This window comes from Sander vitreus, chromosome 8, assembly GCF_031162955.1.
Source record: "Sander vitreus isolate 19-12246 chromosome 8, sanVit1, whole genome shotgun sequence".
Taxonomy (NCBI): Eukaryota; Metazoa; Chordata; class Actinopteri; order Perciformes; family Percidae; genus Sander; species Sander vitreus.
The window spans coordinates 10683236-10703531 of record NC_135862.1 but is presented as its reverse complement, the minus strand read 5'-3'; the positions used below and the strand labels follow the sequence as shown (position 1 = coordinate 10703531).

The 20296-nt window shown below is 38.6% G+C and overlaps 1 protein-coding gene across 1 annotated transcript; it reads left to right on the top strand.

The window, feature by feature from the left end:
* Positions 1 to 5324: 5324 nt before the first annotated feature.
* Positions 5325 to 16263, top strand: slc17a8 (solute carrier family 17 member 8). Its single transcript, XM_078256039.1, has 12 exons — positions 5325 to 5425; positions 7959 to 8214; positions 8466 to 8584; positions 10123 to 10237; positions 10785 to 10872; positions 11560 to 11646; positions 13094 to 13236; positions 13427 to 13576; positions 13699 to 13831; positions 14329 to 14439; positions 15267 to 15394; positions 15934 to 16263. Exons 1-12 carry the CDS (start codon positions 5325 to 5327, stop codon positions 16261 to 16263), a joined length of 1761 nt encoding a protein of 586 aa, XP_078112165.1.
* Positions 16264 to 20296: the final 4033 nt, after the last annotated feature.

Below are 20296 nucleotides of genomic sequence, written 5' to 3'. Positions count from 1 at the left end.
TGTTGAGTTTGCATGTTCTCCCTGTGTCTGTGTGGGTTTTCTCCAGGTGCTCTGGTTTCCTCCCACAGTCCAAAGACATGCAGGCCATCAATTAATAAAATAAAACCTAAAAAAAACATTTGGAGGTGGAATTGAATCTGTAAAATAAAAATACAAATGTATTAGATATAAAAGGAACACTTGAGCATCATAATAATGTAATAAAGTAATTTAGAGGTTTTTTTAGAGATTGCTGCTGTAGTATTGTGTAAAATTGTGTTTGTATATTTGTACATGGGTTTGTTAGCTTGCACTCCTGAGTGCAAATCAAGTTTCCCATCTGGAATGATAAAATGACTGCACTGGACTGATTGTAGTGTTTTGCAAAGGAAGAAAACATATTTTGCATATTTGCTGATGAAATATCTGTATTTGTAGTACAATGTGTGTAACAGGTATTGCATGTAAAATGAAGGTAGATGACAAAACATTTTTCAGTTGTTCATTTTATGGTGGTGTGAGGAAGATGAGGTGGAGTAGAGGAGCCTGTTGAAGAATCAGCTTGTTCCATGTTCCATGTGAAATGGTAGCACATCTCAAATTCCAAGTCGAGAAGGACAAAATACTCACATTACCCTTGTTTATTTGGCCCGTTTCCATTGTAAGATTATCTAAAGGGGGATCCTAGATTTACCTATCAATAAATGGTCACATTTATGGTTTGTGGGTTTCAAAACCCATGGTTAACACTTAATTACTAGATATGATCAATATGTCTTTATTAACAGGTTATGTACCGCAGTCATTTAAAGTAGCTGTGATAAAACCTCTTCTGAAAAAACCCACCCTTGATCCTGAGGTTTTAGCCAATCAGTTATGTGACTTTCTACATAGCAATAGTTTATTTGAGGACTTTCAGTCAGGATTTAGAATGCATCATAGCACAGAACTGCCTCAGACAAAGGACTTGTCTATGTACTTGTCTTACTAGATCTTAGTGCTGCATTCAACACTATTGACCATACCATCATCTTACAGAGACTGGAACACTTAGTTGGCATTAAAGGAATCACACTAAGCTGGTTTAAGTCCTATTTATCTGATCGATCTCAATTTGTTAATGTTAACAGCGATTCCTCCAGGCACGCTAAAGTTAGCCATGGCGTTCCACAAGGCTCAGTGCTTGGACCAATTCTATTCACCTTATATATGCTTCCTCTAGGCATTATTATTAGGAAACACTCAATTAACTTTCATTGTTACACTGATGACACCCAATTATACCATATCAATTAAGCCAGACAAAACCAGTCAGTTAGCCAAACTTCAAGCATGCATCAAAGATATAAAATCATGGATGACCTACAATTTTCTGATGTTACTCAGACAAAACTGAAGTTATTGTGCTGGGCCCTAAACACCTCCGAACCTCATTATCCAAAGATATAGCTACCCTGGATTGTATTGCCCTGGCCTCCAGCAGTACTATCAGAAATCTAGTTATCAAGTTATTTTTGATCAGGATATATCCTTTAACGCCCACTTAAAACAAACCTCAAGAACAGCCTTTTTTCACCTTCGAAACATTGCCAAAATTAGGAACATCCTGTCTCAAAACGATGCTGAAAAACTAGTCCATGCATTTGTTACTTCCAGGCTGGACTATTGTAATTCCTTATTATCAGGTTGCCCAAATAAGTCCCTTAAGCTGATCCAGAATGCTGCAGCGTGTGTTCTGACAAGAACTAAGAAAAGAGATCATATTTCTCCTGTATTAGCTTCTCTGCATTGGCTTCCTGTAAAATCCAGGATTGAATTTAAAATCTTTCTTCTAACCTACAAAGCTCTAAATGGTCAAGCACCACCATATCTTGAAGAGCTCATAGTACCTTATTGTCCCACTAGAGCACTTCACTCTCGTGGTTCCTAGAGTCTCTAAAAGTAGATTGGGAGCCAGAGCCTTTAGCTATCCGGCTCCTCTCCTGTGGAACCAGCTCCCAGTCTGGGTTCGGGAGGCAGACACCGTCACCACATTTAAGAGTAAACTTAAAACTCTCCTCTTCGATAAAGCTTATAGTTAGGGAGTGAGGAGTTGCAGCGTCCGCCTAACCCGGCCCACCGGCTCTCCTCGTAGTCGTCAGATTCATTTACCATATAATCAATAATATAATAAAAATGCTTCTCTCTCCTCTCTCTTTCCATTTGTGTGCATCCATGTCCCAGAAATGCTTGATACTAACCTAGCTCTGGGGAGCCTATTTCCCAGAGTCCTTATGTTTTTTCTCGTCCAGCATGTTTCCTTGGATCCTGCTGCACTCCATGCTACACCCTGCTACGCTCTGCGGTGCCCTGCCGTGGCCTGCAGTGTCCTGCTGCGTCCTGCTGCACCCTGCTGCATCCTGCTGCATCCTGCTACGTCCAGCTATGCTCTGCTGTGCCATGCTACTACACACATAAACTACTACGACTACTATTTCTAGTCACTGTTCCATTATCTTTATTGTGACTGTTATTGCCACTGTTCATCACACCCCCAACCGGCATCGTCAGACACCGCCTACGAAGAGCCTGGGTCTGGCCGAGCTTTCTTCCTAAAAGGGAGTTTTTCCTCGCCACTGTCGCACTGAATGCTTGCTCTTGGGGGAATTACTGGAATTGTTGGATCTTTGTAAATTATAGAGTATGGTCTAGACCTACTCTATCTGTAAAGTGTCTCGAGATAACTCTAGTTATGATTTGATACTATAAATAAAATTGAATTGAATTGAATTGAAAACATTACAAACAGACCCAACAACAAAAAAAAGCATATAACCCTTGTGTAGTCTTCCCTTCAACCTTGAAAAAAAAAATTTTTTTTCGACGCCCGTTTGTTTTTGCTTTTTCCAACGTTTTAAATTTTTACATTTTTCTTCTACACATTTTCAGCGCTTATTTCTACGTCCCATATTTATTGATATAAAACAAAAATTTAAAACGAGTCAATGTGACCCGAAGTCAACACAAGGGCCATAATTAAGTCCATTTGGTGTTATAGTGTTAATTGTATATATCCAAAACATTTATCTCTGGGCCAGTTTCTTAAGACATCACCTCCTCTAGTAGCCATCATGATTTTTTTCAATCCCACAGAACTTTAATGAAGAGGGTGAACCATGATTTGCTTTAGCATAATAATTAGCAATTGAATCGAATAATCCATATTTCCTGTACATAATATACACGTGTAAATCACATGAATCAACTTACATTTTTATAAATGTTGTCCGCCATGGGGTCTTGTTTTGAGTCATATTTTTGTACATGATCGTGTTTTTAAATGTGGGTGCTATCCTAAACGAGAAAAGGGGTGGGAAGTTAAGTTGTCAGTCACATCTAGCCATAGGTGGAGGGTACATCTTGTTCTTAGCATCCCCTGCGTCACCCTTATGTAAGGTCAAGTGAGTCCTCAGTCTCCCACTGACTAAACACAGATGTGCCGGTGCTATAACTTTGTAATTCCCCCGGAGAAAACCCCTTCTCTTCCACCCCAAAGTCTAATAATTTCTCATGTTAGTTTTAGTTCCACAGTGGGTGGACAATATAATTATATACAGTGCATTGATTGTATGTGTATCTCTGTAAAATGATTACATGTGACTTCTTCTTTCAAACACTAGATGGTAGGCATGGCTTACTCTGAAATTGAAAGATGTAGGGACAAAATGTCCTTGGCTTCATATTCAGATATTACACTCAGAAAAATTATGCATCACAAGTTCACAGAATACTTTAAACCAACTGTTTGCCAAATCCAATAATTGCATTACTGTGGTTTAGGCTAATCTTTACAATTCCACAAGACTGTCAAGTTGAATATTTAGTTGAGTTACATCTGGAGGTGTTTGGTTATACCGTTTCTTGTTTTGTTTGCCATTGTAATGCGTGTGACTTTTTGTCACTCTGCCATGTAATCATAGTCATTCCATTGTTACGCATTATCTTTATTAAAATAAATACCATTGAAGCATTAATGGTCTTGCTGGCTGATCATTCTTGTTAATTCCTCAAATGTATTCATTTTGTTAATCTGAATACTGTTCTAAAGACTGCTTACTGTAATACACCTCATAAAAAAATCTATTTAAATCAAGTATACGTGTATTTTTTCAGTCATTTCTGAAGTATCCATGCCATGGAGTACCTACAAAAAAAAGAAGACAGTTCCATTTTGTTTCCTGTGATGGAGCTGTGATATTTCTGGTACAAAGAACCTTATTTATTGAAAGAGTGTCCACTGGGGATCAAGCTCTCGGTTTATTTATGGAGTGCATAAACAGCTGGAGAACCAGTATCACCCATAATATAACAATATTCATAATTGCTAAATTTGACTCTTAGGGCTCATGCCCACACCATCCTGTCAACTGTTTACATTTTAAATTATCACTGAAATGCTGCATATTTGATTATCTTGAAAGAAAGAAATTTCTCCCTACTGGCAAAAAAAGCATTTCAGGGAAATATACCCATCAGTGTCAAATATGAGATATGGTATTATTGCTAAGTCCATAAACAATACAGCTTCATGGCAGCAGTTATGATTCCTGTCACTCCGTCAGAAATGCAGAAATTTTAAATTGCGAGAATGTAAACCTGGAACTTGATGGCTCTGTCTTAGATTTCACCTGCTCCCATTTTACACCACAGCAGTCCAGTTTCTGCCCGTCTCTCCTCAATGCAACTTGTAAAGCTCATGCATATTTAACTGTTCATGCTGCTATCAGATGAACCTAACTAGCTGAAGGGGTGGTGCTGGGGGAAATGATGATGATGATGGTGTGTAAAGCGAGGGGGTTGGGTTTTGAAAAAACAGTACACCTGCCCCTCCTCACCAGGAATAAATGTGTTATGAGATGGAGAGATCTAAGCGGTTCATTCAGTTCAGCTGCAGACAAAAGGTGGCTCACAATGCCTAGAGACTAAAACCTGGATTCTACACTTTCATTTACTCTCTTCCTTATTCATCAGTATTTCTCTAAACTGGATCTTTAAAAGATGAAACAAGTTCCAGAAGCTCTGGCTGCATGGTACTTTGGACATTGATGAATCATTTAACATCATCCTCACCTCTACTTCTCCATTGAGTCCTCACCCCAGAGAAAAGTGGAGAGAAAAAGTCTGTCTTTCCTCGGAGGGACCCGTGGCACCACTAAAAGGTGGCGCCAACCCCTGGTGCCACAAACTCAGAAAGGATGACGAACAGCTTCTAGTGGATTCTTTTCTCTTTGTCAGAACAGAGTGTGTTAGTGAGGTATCAAGACACTGTTTTCAGATAACGGGGGAGAGAAAACAAAGACACAAAAATGCCTTTTAGTGGGTTGGCAGGTTTGAAGGAACAGGTGCTTAAGCCTGGGAAGGAGGAAGTGAAAAGCACAGTGGGGGACTCTCTAGGAAAACTGCAAAGGTGAGAGGGTTTGTATGAAGAGTGTTGGGAAGGAAGCATGAAGACTGTGTGTGCGGGGTGTTTGATCCACATTTTAGATGTTGTTGGACTGCATGGAATAAGCACTTCACTCATAATCCATGTATTGTACATGTCCATGTATTATATTACTGTAACTAAGAATGAAAACATCCACTGTCAGAGGGATGTGGAGAGCCTGGAAGCGAGCAGCGTGTTTTCAGAGATCCTGACGATAAATAAATATTTGATTCTTGTACTTGCCAGGCAATGCCAGTGATGTAATCACAGATTTTATTCTAAGACATCAATACATATTTAATTTCTGATAAATATTTCACAGAGAGATGTGTGTGTGGTTTGTGTGCCCCCATTCTGAAGTAAGATTTTTGTCATTTTAAGAGATAAAGGACTAAGTAGGCAATTTCCTGGAAAACTAATTTTGTGTGTGCATTGTGAATGTGCATGTCATTTTTGTCACGTGTTAAAAACATCACATGCATTGACTTACATTACAAACAAGTGGAAAAATGGGAATATGTTAGTCTGTGCTGTATTTGCTGTTGTTGCTATATATATATATATATATATATATATATATATATATATATATATATATATATATATATATATATATATATATATATATGCAATGTTCAGCTATTTGTATCTGAAAAGTGGTTGGAAAATAGAATAATAAAAGGTTTTGGTTATGATCCAGCTACCTATCAAGCATGCACTTTTGCAGGATTGGGTTTAAGGACTTGTTGCTATGGCAACATTTCCAGATGAATTTTAAACCAGTTTTGAAGAACCAACAAAGCCAGGTTTATGTCAAATTGTCAACAATCTAATATGTATAACTCCATTAATAATTTGTTCAATTTGTTCAGTTTCTTAGATCAGAACGTCCCTCTACCCTAAACACACATATTTGACATTTGAGAAAAAAAAAAAAGAAATTAAAAAAGGACTAATAAACGCAATAAACCTAACTTTCATAGATGGCTGCGCAAATGTAGGACTTGGAATGTCATTTGTAGTGCCGTTTTTGTTTAAAGTAGCTATATGTATCTTTCAGTTTAGAAAGAAAGAAGAAAATAGTTGGCCAACACAAACACGGACTAAAAGGAATAAAATGTCTGCGCTAAATGGAAAGGGTATGTAATTTACTGTCGGCTACTGACAAACAACCACATTGTGCATTGTAAAGTTATTTTATGAATGAAATAGACATTTTACATACCTGAGGGCCAATTCTGGGACGTATTTGAATCATTTACAATCTCGTAATTGTCTCCATCTGTTGAAAGCCCTACCAAGATTGACTCAATTTTGCCAGTCGTCTTTCACTTTCCCTTTTAGCTTTTAGTTATTCTTTGTTTAATTGATGGCCCTGCCCCAGTGTCAGCCATAACTACAACAGATAACTTCTAAAATAAAATAAAAATACAATTAGGCCTATATAAAGAAATCTCCTGCTACCTTTTTACCTGGCTGGATACAATAACACCGAAATCTGTGACCCTTCAGAATGTGTAGCGCCTTCTACCTGCCTTAAATCATTTTGTGACTTTGCGGGAAAAATCGGACACAGGCAGAGGCATTAATAAAAACTATATAAAAATAGCCTTCTTTTTACTGTTAGTCTCGTTGCTGTTACAGGTCATTTATGATCATCAGATGGAACATTACACAGTTTCAGAAACATCTTGGTAAGTAGATGTTTCTGACTATATGTAATATAGTTATATATCCATATAGTCACTTTAATGCACCAATGGAGAAGTTATGACATATTTTCAAAGTAAACACATGAAGTTAGTGACTAGGCATGAACTTTTAACCGTACTTAGTTGTTTTTGAACATGTCATCTTGTAACCTTATACAGTACATTTGAGACTGGTTGTAGTACATTAACACTGAAAGGACATGGAATGTTGTTAAGATGGTCTTTGTATTGTAATGCAGGTCAGAGGTTTTGATACAGCTGTTTATATGTTGTGAGAGACACCTGACTATTTTTTCAAAGAATCACGCCTACTGTGTATTATTTCGTAATAGATAATATAACAGGACTCACCTGTTGTTACAACTAAAGACAATAATGATTTTTCAAACACTGAGCTCGAAAAAAGGGAAAAGTTGAGTGTTTGATATGAAATGTTGATCCCAAGTTCTGGTTAATTTGTGTCTTGCTGAAAGAGAACTGCAGTATAGATCTGCTGCAGGCAGATGAAAGCAGTTCTGGGGATTGAAAGCAGGATTCTGGGTAGTGGGACAGGTGTGACATTCATCACACCTGTCCCACTACCCAGAATCCTGCTTTCAATTGCTTATAAGCAACCAGATAAGAGAATCACAGATTTTTGGTACATTTGAAAATATTGAGGTTGAAAGAATAAATAAGAAGGAAGAAAATGGATGACAAATATTTTTATTTCAAGCTAAAAAAAAAAGAGATAACAACTGACTAGTACTGCTAATGGTCACATGCTCTTACTGTGATTTCTTTTCCTGCTATTTGCATCTTAGGAAAATAGATGGTAGTAATGTAGAAGAAGAGGACACCATTGAACTGACAGAGGATGGGCGTCCGGTGGCATCAGCACCACGTCCTGCCCCACTGCTGGACTGCAGCTGCGGCGGTCTGCCCAAGCGCTACATCCTAGCCATCCTCAGCGGCCTGGGCTTCTGCATCTCCTTTGGCATCCGTTGCAACCTTGGTGTGGCCATTGTGGAGATGGTGAACAACAACACGGTCTATATCAATGGGACTCCTGTGCTTCAGGTAGCTGGATCAAATCCGACAGGACCCCTGGGTTATTGACTAGGACTTTGTGTAATATGTGTCTTTCTTTTGTTGGCCAGAAGATGTCTGACCTTACAGAAGCAAACTCAATTGCAGTTTAACCAACTCTTTTAGGGGTGTATCTGTGAAGTAGCTAGGTAGATAATACCAAGTTAATGAACTTTAGTGGTAAATGGGGGTCATTTCCAGATTTTAGCATGCATCTGTTTTGTTTTTTTCACCCTCTCCAGAAAGCTCAGTTTAACTGGGACCCAGAGACAGTGGGGCTGATCCACGGCTCCTTCTTCTGGGGCTACATTGTCACTCAAATCCCTGGTGGTTTCATCTCCAACAAGCTGTTTGCGAACAGGTGACATGCACTTCATGACTATCAATAGTAATGATGACGCCTCATGAAAGCCACTCTTTACCTTTCTCTGATATTTTATACCAACGAAACCAAAGGATTAATCAATGATAAAACTACTCATTAGTCATAGCCCTAAACACAGTGCAGAGACAAGTAATGCTGTTGTTGAGATAGAAACTAATGTGAGGTGTGCCAACAAAAACCATAAGAGACATATTGTGTTTTTTGTTGATGTTTTTCCATGAGTTGAGGGTGAGGTCATGCTCACTGCAGCCATGTATGTTAAAAGGATCACAAGAAAGACTAAAACAGGATGAAGGTTTGGGGAGAGTCTGCGTGGTTAAAGGGTTAAAGCTGTACGGTGTGGTGAGCGGTGCCGATGGAGCAGATAGCAGTCCTGTAATAAAAGCTTCACAGGAAAAGAGGACACGCCACTGACAGAGTTAATAATGAAAGATCCTGCCTCTGATTTCTTTCTGAAACACCAGCCACTGGAATATTACAAGTGTCACTTACACACTGTTTTGGAAAAAGAGAAGGAAGGGGGGATGAGGTGAAGGAGAAAAGAGATGGGAGCTAAGTGGCACCGTGGTGATGGAGCAGAAAGTTGCAGCTTGAATAGGATGTCTTTATCTCAGCGCATGAAAGGCAGAGGCGTGAGATCTGTCTCATTATAAGGCTGACTGTGATGCTTTGACCGGGAGATATTTGGAGATACTGCCTGCCATTATTAGACATCTACAGTTGCTTTTATACACATGGTAGCATGTGTTGTCTTTTAACCTGACAAATATCACAATATAAGTAAAGGTTATAATTTCCTAATTAATTCATTTCTAAGGCTTTTTCATGGAAATAATTGTGTAGTTTGGTAATAGGAAATAGGAAATTCCTGCTCCATTGTACTCCATCAAGTGACTATCATTATTCATTTATTATTAGAGTATTTACTCTCATGTTGACTGGAGGATACATTTCACATTGTCACATGTTCTGCTGACATGCTGTGCACTGACTGAACTATTGGTTACATTACCAATAAATTGAAATTAATTAATTGAAAGTATAGTATTTTAAAAATGCAGTATTTCCCCAATAACAATATATATATATATATATATATATATATATATATATATATATATATATATATATATATTACAAACAAATATAACGCACTTTTGCAAAGGTGTTACAATATCCATACTACCTTACTATTTAGTATTCAACCACAATTGACCCACAGTCCTCTGCAGTGGAAGACACGTCACATCGACTGAGCTTCCAAGAGAGCACAGACAGATGACAGCCTGATTGACAGAGGTCTGTAAGGGATATATGAGCAAGAGAGTCAAAGTTCAAGGGAATTTGATGCAATTTTATGACAAAGTAGTATGTCCCAATTTTATGCATACTGCATGCAACAGTATGTAACTTTGTAAGGGCTGCTGCAAGACATGCCAAAAGTAAGTATGCAATTAGAAACCTAGATTAAGCCATGGGTGGAGATGTATAATGACACTCCAGTATTTCTACAGGGTGTTTGGGGCTGCCATTTTCCTGACGGCACTGCTGAACATGTTCATCCCATCAGCAGCAAGGGTGCACTACGGTTGTGTCATGTTTGTTCGCATCCTTCAGGGCTTAGTGGAGGTAAGAAAAAAAACATGTTGGTGGTAAAACAGTGAAAATGATTGGCTTACAGTAAAAATAATAATTCAACATTTTGAGAAAAATAAAATAAAAAATGATAAATTTGATTTATTGTTGAGACTTAGAAGAGAATATCCTTTCATGTCTGTCCTGTCCATGAAGCTAACACCAGTTAGCTTAGCTTAGCTTAGCATAAAGACTGAAAACAGGGCAAAATAGCTAGCCTGGCTCTGTCTGAATGGGTTGTGTCTAGATGGTAACCCTAGATTTGCGAAAACTCTCGCGAGACTCGCGTGCTGATTTAACAAGATATAAAGTTTTTATTAGTGATCTTTGGAGGAGCCAGGCTAGCTGTTTCCAGTTGTTTCCAGCTAACCGGCTCCGTTCATTAGCTTCATATTTATCGTACAAACATCTAAGCAAGAAAGCAAAATAAGTGTATTTCCCAAAATGTTGAACTATTCTTTGAAAGCTGTCAGATAAATCACAGGTTTCCTCTCAAGTCAATCTTTGACCTTTGACATCTTCCACACCATGTCTCTGCTAGGGTGTCACCTACCCAGCATGTCATGGGATGTGGTCCAAATGGGCGCCACCTCTTGAACGGAGTCGACTGGCCACAACTTCATTCTGTGGTGAGGGATGCCTCTAATTTCCTCTTATCAAAAAACTCAATGAACGCTCCAAAATGTACCACAACACAAAGCTTTTCCCTTTTACAAACCAGTTTACACACCCTTATAAGTCATAGTGGGGCTGGTCAGTAAATGGACACGAGAGAGGTCATTTTGTTTTGCAGATTTAGTCCACTGCTGTATCTCCTGAAATTAAAATAACCATGTTTCACTTTTAACTGGTACCATGACAACCCACGCATCAAAACCCTCTTGACTCAGAAGGAGCTTCTCCCTCTATTCACCTAAATGAAGCGTCACATTACGGTCCAAAAGCACTCTCATACTCCCTGCTCTATTCAAAACAGTGTTCATGAATCTGTCTGATAATAGAAAACATATTAAAACACCCTGCCTGTCTCGGCAGTGCCAACGACTCAGCATTATTCAATGAAACAAATGTGTTCTTTGATGTGTTTGTCTTTATTCAGACACATTTTCACTATGCAGTGTAGTTTTTTGTGCATTTGAATGTGTTGCACTGTAACAACATAATTTAGTTCTGTTGTATAATGTTCAAAGTTGTGAAAAGGAAATATAAGCATATAATATACAATACAACAATATATATATTTTTTAATACTTCAATGTTAGTGCTGGTATAATCATACCTTGACATTAAAATCTGAAACAAATTACTGTTCCCAGGATCCTACGCAGGAGCAGTGATCGCCATGCCTTTAGCTGGAGTGCTCGTTCAATATGTTGGATGGTCTTCGGTCTTCTATATCTATGGTAAGACTGCTAAGTCACAGAAAATCACAATAAACATTTTGGTCACTCTCTTGAAAACAACATAAAAGTGTAAATGTTCATGTAAAGATAAAGATATTGCAGAGAGTTTGATGGGAAGATAAATGATGTAACTGCAGCCAGAAGCCGATTAGCTTAGCTTAGCACGAAGGCTGGAAATGGTGAAAACAGCTGAGACTCCAGGAAGTTACTGCCGCTGGCCGAGAAATAGTTTAGCACGTAACCCAACATAAATCAACAATGTGCATATTTTCACTTTTACACTTGTTTATGGTTTATACAAAATACATATAACATGTTAATCAGTGAGCTTTATAGGATCATTTATTTAACCTTTGACAGACCTGGCCAGGCTAGCTGTTGCCCCTGATTTCAGTCTTTGTGCTAAGCTAAGTTGGCAGTTGACAGTAGCTTAATATTTATTACACAGGCATATGACATACTGTATGTGTTGATATTCTCATCTAACTCTCAGCAAGAAAGCAAATAAGGATAATAATAGTATCACCCAAACTGTCAAACTATTTCTTCAAGCTGAAAAAGGGATCTTTGTGTTTTACCAATCATTTTAGAACTGAGGTTAAAAAACCCTCACAACCATTTGTTGCCATTTTAATAAATGGATGTAAACCAGCCCAGTCCTATTAATTATTATATATATGCACACACACACACACACACACACACACACACACACACACACACACACACACACACACACACACACACACACACACACACACACACACACATTCCCTAGCCCCTGACTCTAACCTTAGCCATCACAACTAAATGCCTAACCTTAACCCTTACCCTCACCCTAACCATAACCTAATTCTAACCCTAATCCTAAAACCAAGTCGTAATCCTCAAACAGCCCTTTAAACTCATGGGGTCCAGCATTTTGGCCCCACAAAGCTGTTGGGACCCCACAAGTATACTGGACTCCCGGTTTTTGGACCCCACAAATATAGTTAAACAAACCCACACACACACACACACACACACACACACACACACACTGTTGTTGAGTCATTGTATACACTAGGTGTCAGTTTAGTGACATGCAAAGTGTTTTAATCTTTGACTGGGACGCCACTCTGTGGCAGTTGTACTTTGTATGCTTTCCACAATAAGCGTTATCTGAATTGCTTTAGAGTTTGATTAAAATGATTAACACTGACATAAAATTCATACTTTGCCAAATGTGTTTTAATCAAAATCTACTGTGGTTCTGCTCTGATATAATCTCATGATTTATTGATGTGAATTAGCATTTTCCTGTCTGGGCTCTGTGACTCATACCTTGTTCATTTCATTTTAATAATGAAAATTCTTGTGGTCAGGGCTAGTTTTAATTAGTCTGCCCTGCCCCTTAAAAAGCCTTTACTACAATTTTCATTTTTTGTTGGTGTCATTTCACAAAAAGGTGTTTTTGGGATCATATGGTATAGCATGTGGCTCCTGCTGGCATATGGAAGTCCTGCTGAACATCCCACAATCACCGAGGAGGAGAGGACGTACATCGAGACCACCATTGGTGAAACAATGCGCCAACTGAGTGTGACCGAGGTTTGTATGCGTAATATGCTGCCAGTTTCAAGGTATCACAGTGCAATTTTTTTATCATTTCACACACACACACACACACACACACACACACACACACACACACACACACACACACACACACACACACACACACACACACACACACAAACAGTATAAACAGCATACAATGACTTCTGCCATCCAATCACAGAAATTCAAGACTCCGTGGCGCCGTTTCTTTACCTCCATGCCCGTCTATGCCATCATCGTGGCCAACTTTTGCCGCAGTTGGACCTTCTACCTGCTCCTTATCAGCCAGCCGGCGTATTTTGAGGAGGTCTTTGGCTTTCCCATCAGCAAGGTTGGCCTCACAGTTTCACTATAGCTATTCAACTAACTATGACAAATATCCATAAAGACATGATAAGTAATCATAGGACTGATTTACATTATGGATTTCCTGAACGTATGATCTCCCAACAGGTAGGGCTCCTGTCCGCTGTCCCCCACATGGTGATGACAATTGTAGTTCCTATTGGAGGACAGCTGGCTGACTTCTTACGCAGTAACAAAATCATGTCTACCACAAATGTGAGGAAACTCATGAACTGTGGAGGTACGTCGTGGTAAACTAGAAGCAATACTTTTTGTCATTTTTTTTTTAATCTTTACTGTATATTAAAAACTATGATTTTAGTGTAATATAATGCCCAATAACGGTTTTCAACCATTCTTGCATTAGTAGTGTTAAATGTTGTTTCTACTGTAAACACCAAAGTGATTATATCATGTCATTTTTGTGACTGTTAGCTAGCTTTCAGCTGGTACTGGTGTTGAAAAAAAGAAGCCATATCAATACAGATTTAAGAAGAATAAGTCATATTTTCTGTACATTTTAGGAACTGTTTAAAAAAAAGTATGCCAGTGCAGTGTACAAAAAGAATATGTTTCAGTTGTAAAGGAGTCCTGTAGGGATGATGTCTTGTGCATGATGTCTTGTGCAGGACGATGAATTGATTCATTTCTTACAGATCGTTGGCGTACATTTGAAAATGTTTATCACGTTGTTTCTTACATGAGCTAATGACATTCTTTGGTCCTGTATTTTCACAGGATTTGGTATGGAAGCTACTCTACTGTTGGTGGTTGGGTTTTCTCACACTCGAGGGGTCGCCATCTCCTTCTTAGTTCTGGCTGTAGGGTTCAGTGGATTCGCCATCTCAGGTATTACAACATCTGCACTAAAGAAACATTTGTGTTTTACCTGAAATATAAGACTTTTACTTTAGATATATACTAGTCTGGCTCAACAGATGTCTCTCCCCTATCTATTTTGCAAGGGGATCGTAGCTGCGTCCGGGGCTTAGTGCCGTCCAGGCTGTTTGTGATTGTTTGTTTTGGGGGGCATTTTTAGGCCTTTATTTTCACAGGACAGATGAAGACATGAAAGGGGAGAGAGGGGGGAATGACATGCAGCAAAGGGCCGCAGGTCGGAGTCAAACCCGCGGCCGCTCAGTCGAGGAGTAAACCTCTATATATGTGCGCCTGCTCTACCAACTGAGCTAACCCGGCCATGTTTGTGATTGTTTTTTTAAAGAAATACAAACCAGCCAAGGCGTTTTTCCCCCTTTCCCAGAACAGATAAGTGGTGTAGCCAGACCATACTCCAGCACTGACACAGAGCTGTGGAGATAGGTCTAGCAATGCAAGACTAGCTATATTCTAAACCGAAAACAGGAGGGTTTGGTTTGAAATTTGAGTCAGTTGAAATCCCTCAAATGAACGGGATGTTGCTTTTTTTCTTCTGTACCTTTTTCTCTGTGTTGTCTAAAAACTGAAATGTGGTACTACTTTTGCTTTGGATGCGATGCTGTATACATGCATCAGCCTGTCAAGCCTTAGCACTTCTCTTGAATATTTTATAGATTGTTCTCAAGGCAACCAAAAATCCAAACCTGTGTGTGGATCTAAAAGCCATGTTCTTTTAGAATATTTTGTAATTGTGTTACTCTTTACTTAATTGAATGTACGTGTGTGTGCTTTGTCTTCAGGTTTTAATGTCAATCATTTGGATATTGCTCCTCGCTATGCCAGCATCCTGATGGGCATTTCTAACGGGGTGGGGACACTATCCGGAATGGTGTGTCCTCTGATTGTTGGAGCTCTGACTAAAAACAAGGTATAACAAGTTGATTTGTAACTGTTTTGTATATGTATATATATATATATGTATATATATATATATATATATATATATATATATATATATATATATATATATTAACAGACGTACATTGATTAGTTGTCGTTGACCTTAGATATGTTGCTCTTATCTTGACTGTAACTGAAGATTACTTGATTCCTTTGATCTCCTATTCTGTTGAAATTCTTTTATTTTTAATTAGTAGTGTATAAAACATAACAGGAAACTCAGAAACAGTGTCCTTCACTGAGGTTGTCCCTCATGGCATGTATAAATTATATCAGCTTTGTTTTTTTGGTCGAACACAGAATCACTGTAGGTAATCTTGCACCTATCAGTGGCTGTTGTTAATAATGTATAGCCCTGTAAAATGTATTATACACATTGCAGTTGTAGTTTTTCCGATGCCATGAGGAAAGCAGTGGATTTACAGCATTACCTCAGTGGTACATAATCAAAAGATCAGTAAATCTGCTTTGGACAGGAAATTCATGACTCTATTCATCTCCTCACAGACTCGTCTGGAGTGGCAACATGTCTTTATTATTGCGTCCATGGTGCATTACACAGGGGTCATCTTCTACGCTATCTTTGCTTCGGGAGAGCAACAGGACTGGGCCGACCCTGAGAGCACCAGCGAGGATAAATGTGGCATTATTGATGAGGACGAGCTGGCTGAAGAGTCAGAGCTCAACATGGAGAACACAGTGGCTCCCAAAAAGAGTTACGGAACCACAGACAATTCATCCGGTGGAAAACAGGGCTGGAAAAAAAAGAGAGGGGTGACCATGCAAGAGGAGGAGGAACATTTTGGTAATGGCGATTACCAGGACCGGTACCAGTGAGACGCCCTGTGGGGCAAAGGACTTCCAAAACACTCAAGTCTAGTCGAGGCTGAATGTCAGAAACGTTGGAGAAGGGACAGGAGCAGCAGCATTATTGGTACCTCAAGATGGTTTTTGATTTTTGGTCAGTACTCCAGTTTAACAAAAAAATAAAATAAAATGGGATAATGCAACAAAAAAAGGGAAAATAGTAAAATCAAACATAATGTTTGTAATGAACCCATTGGGGCAAAATAAGAAAGAAAGGAACATCAACAACTACACGATATAATTAGAAATTGAGCAATAAATTGAATCCACACTGACATACTACAGACTAGTATGCTTAGTATAATAGAAAGTCAACTACAGACCCACATTAATGAAACAACAAGTGCTCTGTTAGAAGAACATCAGAAACACATATCAACTTTTGAACCTGACTTTACTTTTCCTGCAACCTGCGTTGATTCTCCATCTGTGCAAGCAAACTGAACTTTATGTAGCTTACTTTGAACCACATGAACAGTTCTTGAAATGTTTTGTGTCAGCTATGCAACGTGAAAAGAGATGTGCTTCTGGAATGTAATAATGGGTTTGACAGCAATGTTAAGCCTTACTGTTTTTTTTCTTCTTTTTTTGCTTGTATGTATTTGCTGTTGCTGAATGATAGCACTCTGTCAACGCTTAGCTCACTTTCCTTTTTTGAGCAGGTCTTAGTTTACCATCCGTTTGTAATGCACATCTTCCAGCATTATATCAGCTTCATTATTTATAGTGCTCTGAGCTCATTATGGGACGCAATGGATGGTGAGTTCAGTGCTGAAGCATTTAGTGTAACTCTATTTATTCTCCTGGTGTTTCTTTTTTGCAATTTCTGTGTGTGTTTCTATGTTTGATACATGGAGACCTGGTTTATTTCTAAAAAATAATGTAATGTTTAATAATAAAAGAGTATAGGACATTTACACTCACTGTTTATCATTAATGCTAAAGGAGAGGGAATCAGTTTTGTACAGTAAATTAATATATTGTTTGAGAGAGCATTGATTTGATTTGAACTTTACCTGAATACACTGGAGATGTAATAAACTACATTTCTATTCTGCATTAATTGTTAAGAGACATAAAATCCTGTGAAGGTTATTTGACATTCATGTTACTTTGTGTTTCAAAGAAATTATAAAAAGAAATTATGAATCATCAAATTGCAAATTGTGTGTAATGGAAGACAAGACTGAGAGTTTGGCACAACAGTGCTTTGAGCTAAATGCTAACGCTTGCATGGCAATATGATCATAATGACGATGCAAACATGCTGATGTTTAGCAGGAATTATGTTTACCATGTTCACCATCTTAGTTTTTAGCCTGCTAGCATTCTAACACTTGCTAATTAGCAACAAAACAGCTGACAGCTGAGGCTTTTGGGAATTGCAGTGTAGTTGTGCAGGTATTTGTTCATAAAAAAAGTATTGCATGAATTGAATTTTTTTTTTAGTGATGATGAAAACTTAGAGAATCTCGAAAATTATTGCAATTAATCCTTAGATGAACATGAATATCTGGATTTCACTTCAGTCAAGAGATTTATCTCAAAACCAAAAATGTCAATCTGCTGGTGACATCAGAAGACAAGACAGGGGATAACCAAAGTCATCATCCTCTGGGGACCATGAATGTCATGACAATCTATCCAATAGTTGTTGAGATATTTCATTCTGGATCAAAGTGGTGGAGTATGACTAAAAAGAAAGAAAGAAAGAAAGAATGAGAGAAAGTAGCACAACACTTCTCCCTCTATGTTCATTTAAATAATGAACATAAAGCCTTTATAAATACATAATGTGCCCTTTATACAATAGATTCTCGTCTGTAACTACTTAGAATAGGGCAGGCCGTCCTTATTGTTGCCTGTTTATGTTAGTGAGCTCAAATTAGACATTTTTAAATATTCCAAAGACTGCTCTGTTTCCCATCAAACTGTGGTAAACATCCTCTGTCTTATCTGTCTTTGTCCTCTTGCTTCATTTTCACCATGGAAGATAATTACTGGACAGGATATTCCTCACCAGTGTCAGTCTGCATCTATATTGACGCTTTAAAAGATGACAGTTATATGGAGTCCTTATATTGTGAAATATACAAACGTTTAACACTTAAAAGTGATGCTTTGTGTGCATTTGTTGATCAATGAAGAGTCTAATGATTGTTCCCTCTCACACATTGATGAAAAGGTTCAAGGTTATAGACTGTGTTGCTGGTCGTCCTCACATTGCTCTTAGTCCAGAGGATTATGTCACTTTCCAGGGTGTGTTTCTGTTATTTCATGTGTACATCACTCAGAATACGGTCCGTCTGGAATGAATAACAAAACACCAAGGTGAACACCACAATATCTGTTCTAGTCCTCATCATATGAAGAAAGGTATTTAATAGTAACTAGTGTATATGAACCTCATCAATACTTGAGCTTTGACTGCAGTACATGTAACTCATAAATATGTTCAGTAGAGTTGTGTCTGTCCTTTTTCCCGAGGCCATCGCAGCCAGCTCATTCCCCACATGCTCGCAAACACAACCAGCAGCCAATGGCAAAGGTTTTGTTTATTTCAGAGAGACTGTCTGTTGACTCAGAAGGGCCTCTTTGGATGTAGCAACAACCCGTCAATGATTAAGCCATTGGGTTTTTTGGACAAATTAAGGATTATAAAGACGAGAATGATTTGATTTCCTGTGTGTGAGTCCATTTTAGAGTCGCAAAGACAACAGGGCAGATACGCTGAGGTATTTAAGTACCGTTATAAACAAATGTGGTGCAGACTGGTACTGCACATTGCAGTGACATGATAAAATGGCTTTGATTAGTTCAAGGACGGATGACGATTGCCACAGTCTGCTTTCAGATGTTTTTTTTTTATAATAACCTCACTTTCTTCCTGTCCTAACTGTTTATGAAGAACTGAAGAGAAGACACCATGATGTTCTGTTTTTAGTCAAAGAAAAAAAAAAAGTAACACCAGCTGTTTGCTAATGACAGGATCCATGTTCAATGTGTGATGTTTGTGTGTGGGGGGGATTTCTGGTCTGCTGGAGAATTCATGAGGCAGCCTCTTGTCTTGGTGAGATAAAGAGGGATTTTTTTGGAGGCAGGATGACATGGACAGGAATGGACAGTTTAATTAATAACCACCATCCATTTCTCCCTGACCTCAACTAGTCACACATGCTCTCACTGGAGCCCAGACACAAACAGCTTAATGTTCATGAGCAAATATTGATTGAGCTGTAGCTCACGGCATGGATATCAGAAACAAGGCTGAAAAAGAGGAAAGTTAGCGGGCAGGAATTTAACATTAACTGACTGGGAAAAGGTAAGAACTATGAGATTGAGTCTGAACATATTTCATGTTCACTGCTGAGCAGGTGACTTTTTATGAGCCTGCGGCGTGCCACTGTATCTGAGGTATGTTTGGCTGTTGTGTGGGTTGTTAGATTGGACTGGAGGTTTCTGAATCCTTGTGGGTTGCTTTTGGATCTCAGGGGAAATTATACTGAGTTAATTAAAAAAAATAATGTGGCAGGTGAAGTCTATAAAATGTTCCCATGTTGTGGACAAGTTTAAAAATGTGTCTGTTATTCACATGATACCTTAAGCTACAATCTACAGTTCAGGTTTTACCATCGCTAACTAAGACTGAAGGCTTGCATAAATAATGTTTAGCAAAATGATATTACAAAAGACAACGAGGATCTTGTGATACATCCTGAGCCCTAACGAATGTGTATTTAAATATGTAATGTGACAGGAAAAAAACAAACTATTCTGATAGGAGGCAGAAAGAAAATATTCATTCCATGACATGCTCTTAGGAAGGCCTTGTTGTTTCCTGACCTTCATCCCCCACCTCCCTGAATGCAGCTACTGAACATCTTATCCATGTGTGGGAGAGAAGACCTGTCAGTTGTGTTAATGCAGCGACTCCGAGGCTGATGTTTAATTACATTGCGATGCAGGTTTCAGAGGATCCTGCAGACCTATAAGGGTGTCCAAA